Source organism: Oncorhynchus mykiss, chromosome 15 (genome assembly GCF_057628025.1).
Source record: "Oncorhynchus mykiss isolate SJ-2025 chromosome 15, ASM5762802v1, whole genome shotgun sequence".
NCBI classification, from domain to species: domain Eukaryota; kingdom Metazoa; phylum Chordata; class Actinopteri; order Salmoniformes; family Salmonidae; genus Oncorhynchus; species Oncorhynchus mykiss.
Window position 1 is genome coordinate 45878903 of NC_143036.1, and position 23659 is coordinate 45902561.

The 23659-nt window shown below is 43.6% G+C and overlaps 1 protein-coding gene across 1 annotated transcript; it reads left to right on the forward strand.

Moving 5' to 3' along the window:
* Positions 1–1444: 1444 nt before the first annotated feature.
* Positions 1445–21574, forward strand: ncbp3 (nuclear cap binding subunit 3). Its single transcript, XM_036944390.2, has 13 exons — positions 1445–2023; positions 2643–2708; positions 2855–2960; positions 7385–7510; positions 7586–7720; positions 7907–8037; positions 8119–8227; positions 14661–14760; positions 16010–16110; positions 17316–17631; positions 17770–17978; positions 20108–20290; positions 20395–21574. Exons 1-13 carry the CDS (start codon positions 1841–1843, stop codon positions 20685–20687), a joined length of 2058 nt encoding a protein of 685 aa, XP_036800285.1. The 5' UTR covers positions 1445–1840; the 3' UTR covers positions 20688–21574.
* Positions 21575–23659: the final 2085 nt, after the last annotated feature.

Genomic DNA, 23659 nt, shown 5'->3' on the forward strand with positions numbered 1-23659 from the left:
TCTTTTTACAGTGTAAAAGATGTATGATGGGGCCGGCAACGGAGCTCCCATTGACTAAGCACCACGGAGACCAATCAGGAGATAATACGTACAGGTCAAGGGTGCAAATTGAAAGTCTGTGCCTGTTGGATTACTCTCTCTTTACAGAGAACCCCTGTGGTTCAAGTCAAGTGCTAGAAGAAAAAGAAACGCACACCTATTAAGACGAGGTGCTGGCTAGAGGAGTAGAAACTTCAAAATAAAAGAGAGCCGCACACTCTAGGAGCTCAGATGCAAAAATGTAATACCAACGTTTCGACAGCCAAGCTGTCTTCATCAGGGTATAGTCAAGTGCTACCCTTCAAGTCAAGTGCTACCCTTCCCTTTCAGTCTGCTCTGCGCATGTCTAGAAGTGACAGAGCCAGCAGTCAAGAGACTTTTTCACAGTATGTCACAAAAAATTATTACACTTAAGAATATATGTAAAATGGGGTGGCAGGGTAGCCTAGTGGTTCGAGCGTTGGACCAGTAACCAGAAGGTTGCAAGTTCAAACCCCTGAGCTGGCAAGATACAAATCTACATTTTTGCATCTGAGCTCCTAGAGTGTGCGGCTCTCTTTTATTTTGAAGTTTCTACTCCGCTAGCCAGCACCTCGTCTTAATAGGTGTGCGTTTCTTTTCCTAGGCCGTCATTGAAAATAAGAATTTGTTCTTAACTGACTTGCCTATTTAAAAAATGTATTAGATCCAGTACAATGGAATAATGGTAGTCCACTGACTATATAATGGTAGTCATTTTTTAAAATTTCAACAGCTCCTTCAAACAAGGTTCAGAATGTCCACTGACTACCCTTATTTAGTCAGTGGACATTCTGTTTGAAGTCAGTAGGTCACATGACCAAGGAGCCATTGAAATTGTAAAGTTTGAAAATTTATGTAAAATCATGTGAGATGAAAATGGACAAACTAAAGGGTGTGCAATATAGAAGGGTAGTCAGTGGACATTTGGAACCTTCTTTGAGTCCAGTAGGTCACATGACCAAGGGGCTATTGAAATGTGAAAGTTCACAAATGTAATGTAAAAAACATGTGAGATGTAAATGGACAAACTAAAGGGTGTGCAGTGTGTAGGCCCACTGAGTGGACATTCTCAACGTTGTTTGAAGTCAGTAGGTCACATGACCAAGGAGCTATTAAAATGTAAAAGTTTGAGCAGTTCTTGTCAAATCGAGTGAGAATAAAATGGACAAACTAAAGGGTGTCCAATGTGTAAGCCCACTGAGTGGACATTCTGAACCTTGTTTGAAGTCAGTAGGTCACATGACCAAGGAGCTATTGAAATGTTTATGTAAAAAAAGTTTGGACTTTGTTTACGCTCCCTAACTAATTAAATTAAGAATACAAAATGCTGCTCACATTTCCACATGTTTATTAGCTTTGGAAAGCAAATTCATGTAAAAATCATGAAAATAAGACTGTGCAATGTTGTGCGCAATTATTCCAACATCATGACATCATGAAAGCGCAAATATCTGTCGAATATCCAATTTAAACTTTATACCTCAGTCACTTTATGTTGCGTTTATATTTTTGTTCCGTGTATATACATCTCTTTGAAGTCAACTGTTAAGAATAGCTTTGGCTTTCATGATTTGATTTCACACGGCTCACTGTCCTTTGTGACAAAAACTCCCAGATATGCAACTGTACTTTTTTGAATGGCTATTATTATTTATTTTTTACTGTACTGTCTTTGACTCGACTCTCACTAAAATTAGGCACCAGGCGTGTCCGTACAGCCTTTCCCTGCACACTCACGTCTTCCTGCTTCGAAAGCGTTTGCGGACGGAGTGCTAGGACCATGGCGGCAGTGCGCAGTCTACGGGTGTCGGTAAAGCCAGACAGTGGGCCAGACCACTCAGAATCGGACTCGGATTCAGACTCGGACCGAGGTGCCCGTGAATCTGAACCGATGGAGGTGGAGGAGGGTGAACTCGAGGTGGAAAACATCCCCGTTAACCGGTCTTTGAAGGAATTGTTGCCGGTGAGGGAAGTAGGCCTCACCAGATCGCGGGCTCGCGTACCTTCGGGGGCCTGTGAATATTGCCTTGGTATTGGAGGAGCTCAGCGTGCCTTGAGCTAACAAGATAGCTCGGTAGCTAGTGACTAGCTAGTGTTACCTAGTGTAGCTAGTTGATATTAACATCATACCTGTCTGGGTTGTTACAGTATATTGTTGATTCTAGCGTAAGCAAACTAACGTTACATATTATATGACAAACAACGGCTATCTTAGCATTTAACTCTGCTTAACTACCGGTGGCTAGCTAATTCACCAGACGTTAAGTTTCATGACAGAAACCCCCTCGCTACATAGTTAATAATACAACGTACTAGTTAGCTAACTCGTTTTAACATCCCCAAGGACAGAGGTTTGGTGCGAGATCTTGCCACTTTTGCCAGCTTTTTGGGGAGGGGAGGGGGGAGGGGGGGGGGGGGGGGGGTGTTGTATGATAGACTGAATGCACACTTTCTTGTTTTGTCGACAATCATTCATTGTTCAGAACAAACATAAGCTGTCAGATCAGTGCATTGTTATCTAGGCTACCCCACAGTAAGAAAGTGCGTCTCTAATGTATACATATTTGTTGACATTTGACCAGGACACAAGTCGGCGGTATGAGAACAAAGCTGGCACATTCATCACTGGAATCGATGTCACATCAAAGGTACGGTATTGTAACCACACCTGAAAGTTATCTGGCAAACATTCACACTAATACTAGTTCCATTACACAAAAGTGAGAGGGTAAACCAACAGTTACACTTAACAGCCATAACTATTTTTGCCATAACTGTGTGTGTGTGTTTCTAGGAGGCGATTGAGAGGAAGGAGAAGAGAGCGGAAAGGTTCCACTTCCGTGCAGAGGCCAACCTGGCCCAGAAGAATGTGGTGTTGGACAGAGAAACCATGAAGAAAGGTAGATACACACATACAGTGCCTTCAGAAAGTATTCATACCCCATGACGTATTCCACATTTTGTGTTACAGCCTGAATTCAAAATAGATTAAATATATATTTTTCTCATCCATCTACACACAATAACCCATAATTACAAAGTAAAAACATGTTTTTGGAAATTTATTGAACATGATATACAGAAATAACATTTACATAAGAATTCACACCCCTGAGACAATACTAAGTAGAAACACTTTTGGTGGCTGTTACAGCTCTGAGTTCTTGGGTATGTTTGTCTCACCTTTGCACATCTAGATATGGGGATTTTCTCCCTTTCTTCCTTGCAGATTTTCTCATGCTCTGTTAAGTTAGCGGTCGTGAACAGCAATCTTCAAGTCTTTCTAGATATTCAATGGATACATATTTTTGTCTCATCAGACCGCAGAATCATTTGCCTTATGATCTGTCTTTCGCATGCCTTTTTGCAAACTCCAGGTGTGCTGTCGTGCCTTTTTTCTCAGAAGTGGCTTCCGTCTGGCCACTCTCTCTCTCTCGAGACGAGCTGTCAAGACGGGAAAACCTGCCAAAAAGACAACAATCTCAGCCTAATTCTGTCAGTGGTCATTGGCTTCTTGGCAACCTCACTGACAAGGTCCTTCTTGCTCAGTTTGGTTGGATGGCCAGCTCTAGGCAGAGTCTGTAGTTCCATCATTTTTACATTTCCCAATGATCGAGACAGCTGTGCTCTTGGAAACTTCCAACACTCTAAAAATGGTTTTATACCCTTCCCGAGATATATACCTCATCACAAATCTATCGGAGATCTACGGACATTTCCTTTGGACTTCAAGGAGTTAGATGTGTTCGAATACACATACTGACTGCACTAACCGTACCATTTGTGATGTGAATTGAGTATATAGTATGCTTATTGGTCGTAGTGTGGATATAGTTAGTATGCCAAAAGTTCCCAGATGTCATACTAAATTTGCCAAAATGCGAAGTATACACGCAGAGGACACTATTTACCTACTTTTAGGGCCCATAATGCAATTCTTCAGCAAATGTGCGTGGCTTCACGTTTTCAGATTTGAAGAAAATAGCAGAAAATATGCAGCCGAAGTCCGATGAGAGCGAATACAAATTAATTGAACTAATGACAAATGTTAAGAAAATGTTGAGCAATGTAATAAGTTAAATTACACGTTATGTTGGCTGACAATTTGTTAGCTACGCTATCCTTACGAACCGCATAGCATTATAGCAGTATGTACCGGTTTATTAGCTAGTTGCCTAACGTTAGTTGGATACTAAAACATTGAACTTGGCAGGCAGTATATTAACTAACTAACCAACTTTTATTGACTTGATTATTCACATAATTCTTAGCTAAGTGGTATCGTTGTGCGTTTCAATGGACATTGTTAATTCTGGCTATCTACTCTGATTTCAGAGCGCTCTCGCGCACTGTTTAATATGGCTGGTGTCAGTAAATGTCAGCAAAAAAAACCAGTAATAAATTGTTGCCAGCAGCACAGTTGGTCACCAACGCTCTGGATAACATGAAAACAGCCTAACCAGCTCTGCTATGGCGAGTATAATGGTCAGTGAGGTGTTCTCTCAATTGTGTCTGGAAGTAGCTAGCCACCGTTAGCCAGTTAGCTTGGGTGCTTGACTGCCGTTGAACACTCGCATCTACCCTAGTGTTCGCTCTGAACGCTCCGATAGTGAAACGCTCTGAATGTACAATCTGACAACGCTCTGGATTTACAAATGCCCAGAGTGCACTCTGGCACTGCAGATTGAATTTACGAACACGCGGCCTCCCGGGTGGCGCAGTGGTTAAGGGCGCTGTACTGCAGCGCCAGCTGTGCCATCAAAGTCCCTGGGTTCGCGCCCAGGCTCTGTCGTAACCGGCCGCGACCGGGAGGTCCGTGGGGCGACGCACAATTGGCCTAGCGTCGTCCGGGTTAGGGAGGGATTGGTCGGTAGGGATCTCCTTGTCTCATCGCGCACCAGCGACTCCTGTGGCGGGCCGGGCGCAGTGCGCGCTAGCCAAGGCTGCCAGGTGCACGGTGTAGCCTCCGACACATTGGTGCGGCTGGCTTCCGGGTTGGATGCGCGCTGTGTTAAGAAGCAGTACGGCTGGTTGGGTTGTGTATCGGAGGACGCATGACATTCAGCCTTCGTCTCTCCGTACGGGAGTTGTAGCAATGAGACAAGATAGTAGCTACTACAACAATTGGATACCACGAAATTAAAAAAAAAATTAAAACATTTTTTTTTTTTACGAACACACCAAAAATCGTAAAATGTTTAGCTAGTCATTTGAGGTTGAGAGGTTGCAAGAGGTTGCATAGCAACAGCAACAGCATCAACTTCCGGTACCAATTGTTTACAGTATACTAAAATGAACTAATAGAATGTAGTATATACTCATTAATTATGTAATGTGCGGTATGTTAGTATGGGTATTTGAACACAGCCACTGCTCTGACATGCACTATCAACGGTGGGACCTTGTATAGACAGGTGTTTATTTTCTATATCATGTCCAAACAATTGAATTGGCCACAGGTGGATTCAAAGGAAATTGGATGCACCTGAGCTCAATTTGGACTGTCAGAGCAAATAGGTGTGAATGCTCATGTAAGTGAGATATTTCTGTATTTAATTTTCAATAAAGGTTTTTACTTTGCAATGGGGTATTGTGTGTAGGTTTTTAATCAATTTTTAATTCAGGCTGTAACACAACAAAATGTGTAAAGTCAAGGAGTATGGATACTTTCTGAAGGTACTGTATATACACACACACAAACCCACACAAAGTGCTGTATAAAGATGAAAGGTACACACGTACCTGGCTTTTTATCACTTAAACACTAGGGCTGTGACTAGTATCGCTATATTTGTTCCATGGCAAAAATGAAAACACAAAGCAGACCACTTTTGTCCTTTAAAAACCAACTGTATGTAAAATATTGTGTATTATAGCTTGGAAAATAAATAAACTCAGCAAAAAAAAGAAACGTCCTCTCACTGTCAACTGTGTTAATTTTCAGCAAACTGAACCCCCCCTGAACAAAGGGGGGGGGGGGGGTCAAAAGTAACCGTCAGTATCTGGAGTGGCCACCAGCTAGCTGCATTAAGTACTGCATTGTATCTTCTAATGGACTACACCAGATTTGCCAGTTCTTGCTGTGAGATGTTATCCCACTCTTCCAACAAGGCACCTGCAAGTTCCTGGGCATTTCTGGGGGGAATGGCCCTAGCCCTCACCCTCCAATCCAACAGGTCCCAGACGTGCTCAATGGGATTGAGATCTGGGCTCTTCACTGGCCATGGCAGAACCCTGAAATCACGCACAGAACGGGCAGTATGGTGGCATTGTCATGCTGGAGGGTCATGTCAGGATGCGCCTGCAGGAAGGATACCACATGAGGGAGGAGGATGTCTTCCCTGTAACGCACAGTGTTGAGATTGCCTGCAAAATGACAACAAGCTCAGTCTGAAAATGCTGTGACACACCTCCCCAGACCATGACGGACCCTCCATCTCCAAATCGATCCCGCTCCAGAGTACAGGCCTTGGTGTAATGCTCATTCCTTTGACGATAAACACGAACCCGACCATCATGCCTGGTGAGACAAAACTGCGACTCGTCAGTGAACACTTTGCCAGTCATGTCTGGTCCAGCGACGGTGGGTTTGTGCCCATAGGCAACGTTGTTGCCAGTGATGTCTGGTGAGGACCTGCCTTACAGCAGGCCTACAAACCCTCAGTCCAGCCTCTCTCAGCCTATTGCGGACAGTCTGAGCACTGATGGAGGGATTGTGCGTTTCTGGTGTAACTCGGGCAATTGTTGTTGCCATCCTGTACCTGTCCCGCAGGTGTGATGTTCGGATGTACCGATCCTGTGCAGGTGTTGTTATACGTGGTCTGCCACTGCGAGGACGATCAGCTGTCTGTCCTGTCGAGCTGTCTTAGACGTCTCACAGTACGGACATTGCAATTTTATTCCCCTGGCCACATCTGCAGTCCTCATGCCTCCTTGCAGCATGCCTAATGCATGTTGAAGCAGATGAGCAGGGACCCTGGGCATCTTTCTTTTGGTGTTTTTCAGAGTCAGTAGAAAGGCCTCTTTAGTGTCCTAAGTTTTCTTAACTGTGATCTTAATTGCCTACCGTCTTTAAGCTGTTAGTGTCTTAACGACCGTTCCAAAGGTGCATGTTCATTAATTGTTTATGGTTCATTGAACAAGCATGGGAAAGGCAGGGTCCTGAAAAAGGGACGTTTACATGTGACTGAATTACATGTTTTGTTTCCAACATTAGTGCTGTTTTCTTAAAGAAGTTAAATCTGCTTTGTGATTTGTTTCCTTGCCACGATACTAACGAATATCGCGATATTGCGCACATACTGAATCTCCTTCCATTTCTCAGCCATCCCTAACTTGCGCCTGGAGGCGTTGCACGTGGCGGGTGTTGATGATATGAGCACCCAGGATGTGTTTGGCTACTTTAAGGAGTACCCTCCAGCACACATCGAGTGGATTGACGACACCTCCTGTGAGTAACACACACACAGAAGCGACTGACAACAAGTGGGCTATTTTTAACATGCCGTTAAATATGGTTTCCTAGGTAATGTGGTGTGGCTGGATGATGTCACTTCCACCCGGGCTCTGATCAACATCAGCCGCATGCCTGACCCAGAGGGGGTTACCACGGAGACAGACCGCACCAAAGAACCTGGTGATCCCACCCAGGAGAGCAAGGGTGAGTGTGCTGTGTGTCCATGTTCCAATGTTCACTGTCTTTGTATGTTTTATGATTAGTGTAGTGGGTAATTCTGTGTTGGTCAGGACTGCGATGTTGTGTTTGTGGTCAGTGTGGTTTGTCAGTCATATGAGGCATGTACATAATGTGCTTTGTCACTGAGTGTTGCTTGCTGTTCTGTCTCAGCTCGCAGAGAACAAGGCTCGGATGACGATGATGGAGAGGTGGATGAGGAGGGGAAAGAGATGGTGAAGGAGAATGAGGGGAAAGCCTGCGAGGTAGACACAGAGAAGAAAACAGAACCCGAGACCACCCAGGTAAAACTGTGTTCAAGACTGTGGGTGTGTGGGGAAATGTTGCATATTAGTTACCTGTGTGTTTGTGTGTGTGCATTTGAGGTGGACCTGCTGTCTCAGGCAGAGAGTGAGTCTCTGCTCCGGAATGACCTACGACCGGCCATCAAACCCTTCAAGGGCAACAAACTCTTCCTGAGGTTGGCCACTCACGGTGAGAGACACAAACACCCACCCACCAGGGTCTCCCTAATGAATATGTGACACCGGACATTTGACCGACAGCATTTAAATTTACCGGACATTTGAGAAATATACCGGACCCATATGCATTGGCTGCGTACCCTGATTAGTTTGTTCTCCCACGGTGCTCAGAATGACAGAAATCGCATTTTAGATTATGGTAATTCATCTTAACAGAACATGCAAGTCTAGGATGCAATGACATGTGTCCTTACCACACACTTTGAATATGTTAGAATAACTGTCCACATTTACGTTTCCTCAGCCAACAAGACAAGTAACGAACAGCAAATTCACTAGCCTAGGCGGCGAGTGAGTTATGTTTGGGGAAGCAAATTTTAACCATAAAAATTCTATGTACAGTATCACCACATTTGCAGGCTTATGTAAGTTAGCCTACTATTTGTGATGAGTAAGATTGGATAGTCATAATTTATGCTAATATAACTCAGTCACTGTTTGGTGCCAGGTTTCCTCCAGATGTGGTGCTTGGCATTCAGGCCAAAAAGTTCATTCTTGGTTTCATCAGATCAGAGAATCTTTTTTCTCATGGTCTGAGAGTCTTTAGGTGCCTTTTGGCAAACTCCAGGCGGGCTGTTATGTGACTTTTACTGAGGAGTGGATTCCAGAGATAGTGCTGCAGAGATGGTTGTCCTTCTGGAAGGTTCTGCCATCTCCACAGAGGAGCTCTGTCAGAGTGGCCATCGGGTTCTTTTTTTAATTTTTAATTTTACCCCTTTTTCTCCCCAATTTCGTGGTATCCAATTGTTTAGTAGCTACTATCTTGTCTCATCGCTACAACTCTCGTATGGGCCCGGGAAAGACGAAGGTTGAAAGTCATGCGTCCTCCGATACACAACCCAACCAAGCCGTACTGCTTCTTAACACAGCGCCATCCAACCCGGAAGCCAGCCTCACCAATGTGTCGGAGGAAACACCGTGCACCTGGCAACCTTGGTCAACGCACACTGCGCCCGGCCCGCCACAGAAGTCTCTGGTGCGCGATGAGACCATTGGGATCTTGGTCACCTCCCTGATCAAGGCCCTTCTCCCCTGATTGCTCAGTTTGGCCGGGCGGCCAGCTCTAGGAAGAGTCTTGGTGGTTCCAAACTTCTTCCATTTAAGAATGATGGAGGCCACTGTGTTCTTGGGGACTTTCAATGCTGCAGAAATGTTTTGGTACCATTCCCCAGATCTGTGCCTCGACACAATCCTGTCTCAGAGCTCTATGGACAATTTCTTAGACCTCATGTCTTGGGTTTTGCTCAGACATGCACTGTCAACTGTGAGATCTTATATAGACAGGTGTGTGCCTTTCCAAATCATGTCCAATCAATTGAATTTACCACAGTTGTAGAACCATCTCAAGGATGATCAACGGAAACAGGAGGCACCTGAGCTCAATTTTGAGGCTCATAGCGAAGGGTCTGAATACTTTTGTAAATAATAATTAGGCCTATATTTCCGTATTTATTTAGACTAATGTATAAATCCCAGTCATTGATGATGTGAAATGCAATCAAGCATTTTAATTTTGAAATAACAAAGTGACCATTGAATAATTAGCGTAAATAATAAATAGGCCGGAAATTGCATTCACGAATGAATGCGACTGTTTTTAGTCTTTGCTGTAATGAAGGCTTTACAAAATAACGTTACAACATTCTCTCTGGTAAACTTATTATTTATTTAGTATTTGCATTCTTCCGAACTGTCAAAAAATGAAATTGTAATCTAACAGCACCTGTATGGCACATACAATATGCACACAGCGCTTACTCATTACTCATTAAAATCTCCAGTATTTTCCACAACCAGTCAAACTTATTCCACACATCTGACTTCCCCTTTACCTCCTGCGCAAACAGTAAATATTCCTCCTCCTATTCCTCCTTCTTTTCGAGTTTGTCATGTCCTCTGCAATCATTTTGCTGTCACGTGTTAGTGTTCCGAGTTTATAACCAATTTATTTATGTGATTATGGTATGCTATAGGTCAGGCCCTATTAGTCACATGCATTCAAAGCATACATGTGTCACGTAAAGAGAGCAAGGGTTGAGGGAACAGGGAATGTTTTTCCTAAACAAATTAGGGATTTCGGTAACACAATTTAATTCAGAAATTAATGTTGCAGCTTCAGCCACACGGTTGATGTGTGGTGGATGCTGCATCAGGGAGAGTGTGACAAGCACCTGTTGTCTCTGTGTAAAAAAACAAAAAACATTGAGTGACTGTGACTAGCACCTGTTGTCACTCTGTCACTAAGTCTTTTTTTAACACAGCGCAGCAAGTCTGAGCCAGGCGGCACAATAAAATCAATTGCGATCAGTCTCCCTCTAGTCATTTGTCTTAATTATTTAATCAAACAGTTAGTTTAAAGCTTCAGACACACTCAGTGCATATAGTTGATTTCATTAAAATGCATAAGATGTGTATATAGAAAAATAGACATTTAAAAAAAATACTTTACTTTAATAAAATATTTAGCCAAATACATTTAAACTCTGTTTGTTTTTTTTTAAACTAATTTCTTTCATCACATTCCCAGTGGGTCAGAAATGTACATACACTCAATTAGTATTTGATAGCATTGCCTTTAAATTGTTTAACTTGGGTAAAATGTTTCAGGTAGCCTTCCACAAGCTTCCCACAGTAAATTGGGTGAATTTTGGCCCATTCCACCTGACAGAGCTGGTGTAACTGAGTCAGGTTTGTAGGCCACCTTGCTTGCACACGCTTTTTCAGTTCTGCCCACAAATCTTCTATGGGATTGAGGTCAGGGCTTTGTGATGGCCACTCCAATACCTTGACTTTGTTGTTCTTAAGCCATTTTGCCACAACTTTGGAAGTATGCTTGGGGTCATTGTCCTTTTGGAAGACCCATTTGGGACCAAGCTTTAACTTCTTACGGATCATTGGGACGCTAGCGTCTCACCTCGACAACATCCGGTGAAATTGTAGAGTGCGAAATTCAAATGACAAATCATAATATTAAACATTCATGAAAATACAAGTGTCATGCATCATTTAAAAGCTTAACTTCTTGTTAATCCAGCCACATTGTCAAATTTCAAAAAGGCTTTACGGCGAAAGCACACCATGTGATTATCTGAGGACAGCGCCCAGCACACAAAAGCATTACATACATTTTTCCCACCATGCAGAGGTGTCACGAAAGCCAGAAATAGCGATACAATAAGTCACTTACCTTTTGAAGATCTTCATCTGGTTGCAATCACAAGGGTCCCAGCTACATAACAAATGGTCCTTTTGTTCGATAAAGTCCTTCTTTATATCCCAAAAAAGTATGTTTCATTGGCGCGCTAGACTCAGTAAACCACCTGTTTCCCTCGTTCAAAATGCATACAAATGAATCCCGTAAATTACCAATAAACTTCTTCCAAACATATCAAACAACGTTCCTAATCAATCCTCAGGTACCCTAATATAAAAATAAACAATCAAATTTAAGATGGAGAATACCGGAGACCATTACCGGAGATAAATAACAAAGTACGCGCACTCACGGGAATGCGCAACAAACACTACAGCCAAAATGGGAGCCACTTACTAAAACTACAAATTCTAGCTCATTTTTCAAAAAACAAGCCTGAAACTCTTTCTAAAGACTGTTGACATCTAGTGGAAGCCCTAAGAACTGCAAATCTGGGAGGTATTCCTTTTATATTCCCATTGGCAAAAAGTTTATATTCCCAAAAAGTGTCCTTGGGTTTTCGCCTGCCATATCAGTTCGGTTATACTCACAGACATTATTTTAACATTTTTGGAAACTTTAGAGTTTTCTATCAAATACTACCAATTATATACATATCCTCGGCCATTCCTCGTCCATAGTAACAGGCAGTTTACTTTGGGCACCTCATTCATCCAAACTTCTGAATACTGCCCCCTAGCCCGAAGAAGTTAACTTCCTGACTGATATCTTGAGATGTTGCTTCAATATATCCACATAATTTCCTACCTCATGATGCCATCTATTTTTTAAAGTGCACCAGTCCCTCCTGCAGCAAAGCACCCCCGCTGATAATGGTCTTCTGTACGACTATGTAGAGATTCCATACATTCTTCCAAAAATCTGCAGTTTCCAGCTACAATATTAATTTACAACATTAACAATGTCTACACTGTATTTCTGATCAATAGACAAAAAAGTGCTTTTCTTTCAAAAACATGGACATTTCTAAGTGACCGCAAACTTTTGAACGGTAGTGTATATACAGTTGAAGTTGGAAGTTTACATACACTTAGGTTGGAGTCATTAAAACTCGTTTTTCAACCACTCCACAAATTTCTTGTTAACAAACTATAGTTTTGGCAAGTCGGTTAGGACATCAATTTTGTGCATGACAAGTAATTTTTCCAAAATTGTTTACAGATAGATCAATTCACTGTATCACAATTCCAGTGGGTCAGAAGTTGACATACACTAAGTTGACTGTGCCTTGAAACAGCTTGGAAAATTCCAGAAAATGTCATGGCTTTAGAAGCTTCTGATAGGCTAATTGACATCATTTGTAATATAACAAAATGTGGGGGAAATGAAGGGATCTGAGTTAGAGGTCGACCGATTATGATTTTTCAACGCCGATACCGAATATTGGAGGACCAAAAAAGCCGATACCAATTAATCAGCCGATTTTTTTAATTTTTTTGTAATAATGACAATTACAACAATACTGAATGAACACTTATTTTAACTTAATATAATACATCAATAAAATTAATTTAGACTCAAATAAATAATGAAACATGTTCAATTTGGTTTAAATAATGCAAAAACAAAGTGTTGGAGAAGAAAGTAAAAGTGCAATATGTGCTATGTAAGAAAGCTAACGTTTCAGTTCCTTGCTCAGAATATGAGAACATATGAAAGCTGGTGGTTCCTTTTAACATGAGTCTTCAATATTCCCAGGTAAGAAGTTTTAGGTTGTAGTTATTATAGGACTATTTCCTTCTATACCATTTGTATTTCATTAACCTTTGACTATTGGATGTTCTTGTATGCACTTTAATATTGCCAGTGAAACAGCATAGCTTCCGTCCCTCTAGTTAGCATGCGCTAACTAGCTAGCCATTTCACTTCGGTTACACCAGCCTCATCTCGGGAGTTGATAGGCTTGAAGTCATAAACAGCGCAATGCTTGACGCACAACGAATAACTGCTGGCAAAACGCACGAAAGTGCTGTTTGAATTAATGTTTACGCACCTGCTTCTGCCTACCACCGCTCAGTCAGATACTTGTATGCTTGTATGCTCAGTCAGATTATATGCAACGCAGGATAGGCTAGATAATATCTAGTAATATCATCAACCATGTGTAGTTAACTAGTGATTATGATTGATTGTTTTTTTTATAAGATAAGTTTAATGCTAGCTAGCAACTTATCTTGGCTTACTGCATTCGTGTAACAGGCAGTCTCCTTGTGGAGTGCAACGAGAGAGAGGCAGGTCGTTATTGCATTGGACTAGTTAACTGAAAGGTTGCAAGATTGGATCCCTGAGCTGACAAGGTGAAAGTCTGTCGTTCTGAACAAGGCAGTTAACCCACCGTCTAGGCCGTCATTGAAAATAAGAATGTGTTCTTAACTGACTTGCCTAGTTAAATAATGGTATAAAATATATATATATATTTAAAAATCGGCAAATCGGCACCCAAAAATACCGATTTCCGATTGTTATGAAAACTTGAAATCGGCCCTAATTAATTGGTCAACCTCTAATCTGAGTAATGCACTGTGAGTTGAAAATTTTTGGCACAAATTTAGGAGCACAATGAAAGTAAATGTGTGTTTTAATAAGAAATTACAAAAAGTGTAATATAGGTTTTTGGAGTGTTCCATACTCAATCAAACACAATGTACCCCAAATATTTGAGTCATTAGGTGAGACCAAAATTATCAGCTGCCCTTTTAAATGAGGGGTTTACTGTGGTAATGGGGGCCCTCGTGAGAATCTCCTTGTCTCTTAGCTAGCAGCAGACAATTGCAGAAAACTCTAACTAATATTGAAAAACATGCTAGCATGTGATTTAAAAACGATGTAACTAGCAAAGAAACACAAGGAAAAAGTCACAATTTTAGTAGCCTTTCGGGTTAATTCGATCTACTTCTACATTTGGACTTTGGATAAAAAAAAAAATATCTATGTTCCCAAATGCTCAGTGGGACCTACCTGCCAATGTAGTCATTCTTAAACGCCAATGCCAAAATCTACCCGTGTGTTGTCATTTCCCAACCTGATTGTGTGTAAGGGAAAAATATATATTTTAATCCATTTTGAAATCAGGCTGTAACACAAAAAAAATTGGAATAGCTCAAGGGATATGAATACTTTCTGAAGGCACTGTATTAGGATTGTGACTGTTTTCTTTCTGTGTTTTCAGGTGATAAGAAGGAGCTGGGTGCTGCGAGGAAGAGCAGATATTACATGAAGTACGGCAACCCGAACTACGGAGGCATGAGGGGCATCCTCAGCAACTCCTGGTAACCACACACACGGATGCTTCCTTGGCCAACACTGATTTTATTAATACATGCTGGATAGGCACCCTGAGGTGTGTCTCCATGGTTATTCAGGGGGACAGTGTGCTAAACCAGGGGTTCCCAAACTATTTCACTCAGGCCCCCCTTCCAGCATGTACGAATATCTTGTGCCCCGTCTATTTCTATGGGCACAAGCACTGTTCATGAAACAAACTCTTCACACCCCTCTTGTTGGGGGAGAGAAAATATTTAAAGGTTATTTCGTACACATTTTGTCATGGGGTGCAGAGAAAATGTTTCTGTTGTAATGCTAATTGTCTTGCAATTTGATACGTTTTGCCACCTCAAATATGTGATCATGTGATATTTGAGTGACAACCATTACAACAAAATCTATGGGCTCAAAAACATCTGACATGGGCTAGTTGATCTGGACATTTCTGATAAGTTATAAATAGATCTCTAAGGTATGCAATAACTGACATGATGAGGAAAACTGATGCACTTCCCAATTTGTGCATTCCACTATTACAACCTTCAAGAGTTTGTTGAAAGCTGGACTGAGTTCCTTGAATTAGTTTCTTGTTTTTCTTTGTTCTAAACCATCATGGTACATCCAGATCCTCAGCACCACCATAGCTGACTGGAACTGATATTCTGCCACACTGTTGTACATTGTACTGCTTTTGTTTCTTTCACTCACTTTTTCCTAACATTTTCTCTTTCTTTCTTTTCACTTTTTCTTTGTTTGCACCTTCCTGTATCTATGTTTATTGTCCTCTGCTTGAACATGTCATTCTGCCCCCCCCCACCTTCTGTCTTTAACTTTTATCTCTCTCTCATTTTCTCATTTATCTCTCTCTCTACTTTTCTCATCTGTTTTCCCTGATTTTCAAGTTGGTTTTTGTCCCTTTTGACACTCTTCCTGCTATCAGGAAAAAATACATACTGGTTAGTCGAGAACCCTCAAATTGAAATCTGGACCGGGAAGCCAGTTCCACTGTTCGTTTTTAATTCTTCCCCTCTAATCAGGACTGATTTAGACCTGGGACACCAGGTGTGTTAAGTAAATGATCAGGTAGAACAGAAAACCAGCAATACGCCGGATCAAATCGGGTAAGATTTGAATACCCCTGGTCTAGAAGGTTGAGGGGATATGGTTAGGTTAGACGTTGAAGGTATAATGTGGGTATTAGGTGAAGTATATAGGTGGGTATGTTGTTGCTAATATCTCTGTCACCTTCTGCAGGAAGAGACGGTATCACACGCGCAGAATCGTGAGCAAGAGCAAGAAACCCTTGATAGGGGACAGCATGGGGGACACATCACCCTACACACATAGACACTCTGGTAAGAACACACACACCATCCCTGGTAAGAAAACACACCCTGCCCTACACACACTATCCCTGGTAAGAACGCACGCCCTGCCCTACACACACCATTCCTGGTAAGAACGCACGCCCTGCCCTACACACACCATCCCTGGTAAGAACATACACTATCCCTGGTAAGAACACACGCCCTGCCCTACACACACTATCCCTGGTAAGAACACACGCCCTGCCCTACGCACTCCGGTACGAACACACACTCATACTATCCTACAGACACTTAGGTGGGAAGACTCACACAAACGTTTACAGACCAGGCCTAATTGTTATGCTCTAACATTTATATATTTATCTCCTGTGGTAATCTGTGACTTCCTCTTGCTCTCCTCCCCCTCTCTCCTCTCTCCCCCTCCTTTCCTTCTCATCCATCCTCTCCTCTCTCCCCCTCCTTTCCTTCTCATCCCTCCATCCTCTCCTCTCTCCCCCTCCTTTCCTTCTCATCCCTCCATTTCTCTCCTCTCCCTTCCTTTCCGTCTCATCCCTCCGTCTCTCCTTCCCGTCTCTCCTCTCTCCCCCTCCTTTCTGTCTCATCCCTCCGTCTCTCCTCTCTCCCTTCCTTTCCATCTCATCCCTCCGTCTCTCCTTCCCATCTCTCCTCTCTCCCCCTCCTTTCCGTCTCATCCCTCCGTCTCTCCTTTCTCCCCCTCCTTTCCGTATCTCTTTCTTCCTTTCCTTCTCATCCCTCTGTCCCTCTCTCTCATTCCTTTCCGTCTCTCCTCTCTCGGCCTCCTTTCCGTCTCTCCTCTCTCGGCCTCCTTTCCGTCTCTTCTCTTGCCCTCCTTTCCGTCTCTTCTCTTGCCCTCCTTTCCGTCTCTCCTCTCTCGCCCTCCTTTCCGTCTCTCCTCTCTCGCCCTCCTTTCCGTCTCTCCTCTCTCGCCCTCCTTTCCGTCTCTTCTCTTGCCCTCCTTTCCGTCTCTTCTCTTGCCCTCCTTTCCGTCTCTTCTCTTGCCCTCCTTTCCGTCTCTTCTCTTGCCCTCCTTTCCGTCTCTTCTCTCTCGCCCTCCTTTCCGTCTCCTCTCTTGCCCTTCTTTCCGTCTCTTCTCTTGCCCTCCTTTCCGTCTCTCCTCTTGCCATCCTTTCCGTCTCTCCTCTCTCGCCCTTCTCTCCTCTCTCGCCCTCCTTTCCGTCTCTCCTCTCTCGCCCTCCTTTCCGTCTCTCCAGCTGACCTGGTCAACCTACCAGAAGAACCAATAGAGGAAGAGGAGGAGGAGGATGAGGAAGAGGAGGACATGGACTCAGACGACAGGGTGGTGGAGTACAAGGAGAAGGAGAAGGAGAAGAGGGAGAGGGGGGGAGGTCCAGGGGTGGCCCTGCGGAGTCGTTTGGGCAGGCCCTCCTCTTCCCCCTCTGTCTCGTCAGACTCAGACGAAATGGACTATGACTTGGAGCTCAAGATGATCTCAACCCCCTCTCCCAAGAAGAGCATGAAGATGACCATGTATGCAGACGAGGTGGAGACCAACCTCAAGACTATACGGTCAGTGTGTGTGGTGGACAAAAGTTTGTGTGGAGGTGGGTGACATGACCATGTATGCTTATGTGTGCAGAATGCGGACCTTTTAACCTAGGTAACATAGTAAATTAATAGTTGATGTTCTCCCTGTCTGTTCTTCAGACACTCTTCTGTTCGCAGTGACAGCGGCTTGGGGGGTAGTGGTGTCCGGAACAGGATTGGTGGAGGAGGAGGAAGTGGAGGATCAGTAGGCGGGACCAAAAGCAGTGCAGTGGAGAAAGTGATGGATGTGAGGCAGCTATTGGAGGAAAAAAGACAGAGCCTCACCCAGCATAGACAGCGCACCCCTGTGGCCAGTAGTGGAAAGACAGGTCAGTTATCTGCTACTCTACACAGTCAATAACAATGTAATCTAGACATTTCAAACTCTATTTGACCAACACATCAAACTTGGTCTTTGTTAATACAGAAAGATCTGGAAAACTCTCCATGCATTGGCTTAATCTACCAACCAATCATCTCCCACAACTAATGTCTTGTTTCGAGGTGTTTTGACTCTTGTCACATCTATGCTAATATGGCAAAATTTCACTAGCTAGCTCACCATCAACTATAAGGATTAGGGATGTAACGATTCACCGGTACATATCAATCCCCGATTCAAATGTTTAAGATATGAGTGTACTGGTCTGCGGGACCCCAAACCGATCCAAATGTAGCATGCATCGGTCAGAAAATCCATTCAAACCTTGCTAATTGCCAGTTCACTAAGCATTTTCTCAAATTACTTTCTAAATACCTCATCTTTTGACAACTTTGTCCTCTCCTTCAGTGTCGAACTGTATGTAATTATGTTGACAGTTGACATTAATCTACAAGTCATTTTGAATGCCGGACAAATCTTACTGAGAGGTAGGCCTAGTCCTGATCTGGCACATCTGCGTATCACTTTAAGCATTTGGTAAAATGGCTTGCACAAGATTATGCTTTATTAGTTGAATGACAACCAATGTAATTTGCTAGATTATTTTTAATAAAATGCGCTGAAAATTGTGTTTTGCCAGATTTAAAAGTAGCTGACACTCATCTGGCTATAGGTAGGCTACATGCTAATCAAAGCTTACATTACATCTGATTGTTCAGGTTCATCAATAGTTTTGGTATTTTTGCCCGGAACAATCAGTATATATTGTCATTTTTCGATATACAGGGTAAAGTTGATAATTTCATAACGAGGACAGCAGAAGCTCACTGTCTGTCAAAACAGTCCAAACCATGTGATTTATGAGACGGGTGAAATCCAGTCCAAGTTGTGCTATATATTAATTTACTATGCCATAGCAACAAAAAAAAAGAAGATAAAGATTGATACATTACTAGCTATTAACACTTTTAATCTGCAAAATTACAAATGAGTTAGTGTCCTCCCCCCCCCCCCTCTCAAAAGAGGGGGGGAACAGAACGCAAACATTGTCCCCCCCTAACTGATAGTGGGGTGGTAGATGTCCAGTTTCCCTTATGGCGTAGCTCAGGTGCCTACATTCAACATAGACATATACTGTACTTAAATTACACACACACACAAGTTGGCTCAGAGAGACACAGCTCTTGAGTTCCATCAGCAACAGATTTGAATTTGGAATGGAAATGTAATGTGTTTATGCAACAAATGTTAGTGCACCGAAACGCATCGATTCATTCCTCAAACTAAAACGTATCGTATCATGTATTGCAGCGCCGGCAGAGACTCTGGGTTCGCGCCCAGGCTCTGTCGTAACCGGCCGCGACCGGGAGGTCCGTGGGGCGACGCACAATTGGCCTAGCGTCCCGGGTTAGGGAGGGTTTGGCCGGTAGGGAAATCATTGTCTCATCGCGCACCAGCGACTCCTGTGGCGGGCTGGGCGCAGTGCGCGCTAACCAAAGTTAGCGGACACATTGGTGCGGCTGGCTTCCGGGTTGGATGGCGCTGTGTTAAGAAGCAGTGCGGCTTGGTTGGGTTGTGTATCGGAGGACGCATGACTTTCAACCTTCGTCTCTCCCGAGCCCGTACGGGAGTTGTAGCGATGAGACAAGATAGTAGCTACTAAAACAATTGAATACCATGAAATTGGGGAGAAAAAGGGATAAAAAAAAAAACGTATCGTATCGGAGCCCATGTGTCTAGATAGATATGCATCGAATCGTCTTGAAAGGGAAAGATGCACATACCTAGTAACAATGTATTTGTTTTCAATAAAGATTTGGAGAAGAAATATAGTTTCCATGTTGCCAACAATCCTTTGATTCTAAGCCAACTCACCTGTTTTGCTCCACGGTTGCTAAACAACCCACCCGTCTAAAGATATCTATGGTCACTCCCACTTAGGCCAACTTTGAATCGTTGATGTCCCAGACTTATGTGCGCAATATCCTGGGGACCAGGTTAATATCAGTGATGTGGTATAAGGTTTTTTTTCTGGTTTGTGTGTGTATAGTGTATTTAACCTTGTGTTGTGTGTAGATGTGAGGCAGAGGTTAGGGAAGAGACCCTACTCTCCTGAGAGACGACACTCCGCCTCCCCTGTCGCCTCCCGAGACTCACCCCCTCCCCGAGAGCCAATCACAGATGTGCACAGCCGACTGGGCATGGCCAAACTAGACTCCCGCGGCCTCTACTCTGATTCGTCCAAAGACAGGAAATCAAGTAAGGAAGAAAAACACATCTACTGCTATTAGTCAATAATGCAGTACATTAGTTGAAAAGACACCAAAAGTGCTTTAAAATTGAACCCTTGCTCCCTCCCCCAGGTCGTCTGTGGAGCAGGCTCGGCCCCTCCTCCCATAAGGGTGGTGTTCCCGAGCGGAAGCCTTCCAGTCGCCGTGCGGGGTCTGGATCAGCCAGCTCCAGGTTGGGGGGGCGGGAAGGAGAAGAGGAAAATGAGGAGGAGGACGACTCTGCACTGCAGAAGGTGTGGGGGGCCTTGATCAAACAGAAGGAACAGCAGACCCACAAAATGAAGAAGAGTCGGCTTGACAACCTGCCCTCGCTACAGATTGAGATCAGCCGGGAGAGCAGTAACGGATCTGACTCAGACTCCTGAGACCGAGGGGGAGAAAGAAAGAGCGGGAGATGTGTGGATTTGGTCATGCCTTCATCTAGAGCTGAAAGGTGATCATCCACCCTCGCCCTCCTCTTGAGTTACCTTTCTTTCTCAGTGTCTGGAGGACTCTTGATCCTTGGGCCCCTGTCGCTGTGGCCTGATCCATCGTACAAACATAAAAGAAAAGACTCTTTTATAAAGAGAAATGAGAAAATAAACTGGACAGAATTTTTTTGAAAGACTGAGACGTTCTGTTTCAGGACAGGAGGCCATTTTGTTTTTGTATTACATTATCTCTGCGGCACATGGGACTGTTGTTCTGATCAAACCTGTTCCCATGACATTTCACCCTCTGATAGCCTACCTACATGTCAAGTCATGTCCAATCATTAATGAGCAATATAAATGTCTCTATAACCTCCTGTGAAGTCGACTACAGAAGAACTGTGACAGAGTAAGAGGCAGATACTGAGCTTGCTCCCTCTGTTTCTCTGTGTGTGGAACCAGACACTGTATCATATGTGGTATCTGTGTGAGTGACTATGAACAACAAATATATGGTTTGTGGCATTTTTTTTTCCTTCCAAAGGCTGAGGCCATAGAGAAGACCACCAGATGAATTGATTCTCAACTGAAAGGTTTTGTACTTTGACTGTTGGTATTATGTGCAAATGGCCAATGTTGACCATATTATGTTATTCAAGGCGGAAGAGCGTGCGTGCCAAATGGAACCATATTCCATATGTAGTACACTACTTTTGACCAGGGCCTTAAAAGTAGTGCACTATGTAGGGAATAGGGTGCCATTTGATATGTACACCTACATTCCCAGATGGAAAACAAATTGATTTAAGGTGTCAGCAGAAATAAAGAGATTTGTCTTGTTACTGCTTGTCTTGTTACCATTACTATCACTACTGGCTGTAAGCGAACGAGTGATGCGCGTTTGGAGCCATTCTGCCTGTATCCAAGGCTCAGCCCATCGTTTACATAACAACAGAATGAAGCACCTGAAGACACTAGTTACAGCATCAGTGCGTCCTCTGGAAAGGCAGCTTGCCAGTTACAGCAGCGCGTCCCCTGAACGATAACGAACAGGTAACGTTAGGTGAGAAGCCTGACCATGGAGACAGGGGTGAGAAGGTTACAGCAGCGCGTACCCTGAACGATAACGAAGAGGTAACGCTAGGTGAGAAGCTTGACCATGGGGATGAGAAGGTGATGAAGCGTACTTCCTGTGCTGTAACCGAAGAACTACTGGCATTTGGAACGTTTGAGGTGAGGGAGAAAGTGTGGTGGAACAACTATTAGATTGTTAAGTAACTTGCTAACGTAAACTCATACATCGCCTTGGTCCGTACAATTGCCCTTATTTTAGTGACCCAAAAACGTAAAACTTCCAGACCAGCTGTAATGTCAATACCATTGTAAAGCACAATTTCTCCCCATTCCAACAAAATCAATTACATGACCTAAACGCTGCCCGTTTCTGCATAATTCAAGCAGGCAATGAGCCCCGTCAGGTCTGGGTGGGAAAGGGAAACTAATGCGTGATCGTGAGAAGGAGAGATGTGGGAAAATAGCTTTTTTTCACTCGATCCCTCAAAATTGAGGGATTCTTAACTAGAGTTGGGAATGTATTAGTTCAATCAGATGTGAGTCAAATTTGTAACTGTACTCAGGGTCCATAAGAAGGAATGTGCGATTATGTGGATCGGATGGATGATGCGTTATGTACTAATCTGACAATGGGGGATAGGTACGATCAAAATGTATGAATTTGTACGTCTGCTTTGATGGAAGGATTGAAACCTGTTATCAAAACGGCTATTGCAGGGGTAGTGGACCAACATTCTAACTGGGATGAAATAGTACAGGCGGCATTGAGAGTGGAATCTAATTCCGCTCACTCCGCAGCCATACGAGTGGTTAATGCCGATACAGTGTAAGACACGAGTAAGACAAAGAAACAGTGAGGAAAGGGCAACTGCGTCCTGGACTTTCTGACGGGCCGACCCCAGGTGGTGAAGGTAGGAAACAACATCTCCACCCCGCTGATCCTCAACACAGAGGCCTCACAAGGGTGCATTCTCAGCCCCCAACCTGTACTCTCTGTTCACCCATGACTGTGTGGCCATGCAAGCCTCCAACTCAATCATCAAGTTTGCAGACGACACTACAGTGGTAGGGCTTAATTACCAACAGCGACGAGACGGCCTACAGGGAGGAGGTGTGGGCCCTCGGAGTGTGGTGTCAGGAAAATAACCTCTCACTCAACGTCAACAAAACAAAGGAGATGATTGTGGACTTCAGGAAACAGCAGAGGGAGCACCCCCACCCCCCATCCATATCGACCGGACAGTAGTGGAGAAGGTGCAAAGTTTCTTAAGTTCCTCGGCGTACACATCATGGACAAACTGAAATGGTCCACCCACACAGAGCGTGGTGAAGAAGGCGCAACATGAAGAAATGTGGCTTGTCACCTAAAACACAGCTTTTACAGATGCACAATCGAGAGCATCCTGTTGGGCTGTATCATCGCCTGGTACAGCAACTGCACCACCCTCTAGCGCAAGGCTCTCCAGAGGGTAGTGCGGTCTGCACAACGCATCACTGGGGGTAAACTACCTGCCCTCTAGGACACCTACAGCACCCGATGTCACAGGAAGGCCAAAAAGATCATCAAGAAAAACAACCACCCGAGCCACTGCCTTTTCACCCCGCTATCATCCAGAAGACGAGGTCAGTACAGGTGCATCAAAGCTGGGACCGAGAGACTGAAAAACAGCTTCTTCTCAAGGCCATCAGACTGTTAAACAGCCATAACAGAAATAGAGGCTGCTGCCAACATACATACTCGAATCTCTGGCCACTTTAATAAATGGATTTAATAAAGGTATCATTAGTCACTTTAAATAATACCACTTTAATAATGTTTACATATCCTACATTACTCATCTCATATGTACAGT

Excerpts from the sequence above, each read along its gene's own strand:
- ncbp3 (XM_036944390.2), top strand. The coding sequence starts at position 1,841 with ATGGCGGCAGTGCGCAGTCTACGGGTGTCGGTAAAGCCAGACAGTGGG. Across the intron at positions 16,111-17,315 it reads CTACACACATAGACACTCTG|CTGACCTGGTCAACCTACCA; the intron begins GTAAGAACACAC and ends CCGTCTCTCCAG. Across the intron at positions 17,979-20,107 it reads GGCCAGTAGTGGAAAGACAG|ATGTGAGGCAGAGGTTAGGG; the intron begins GTCAGTTATCTG and ends TGTTGTGTGTAG.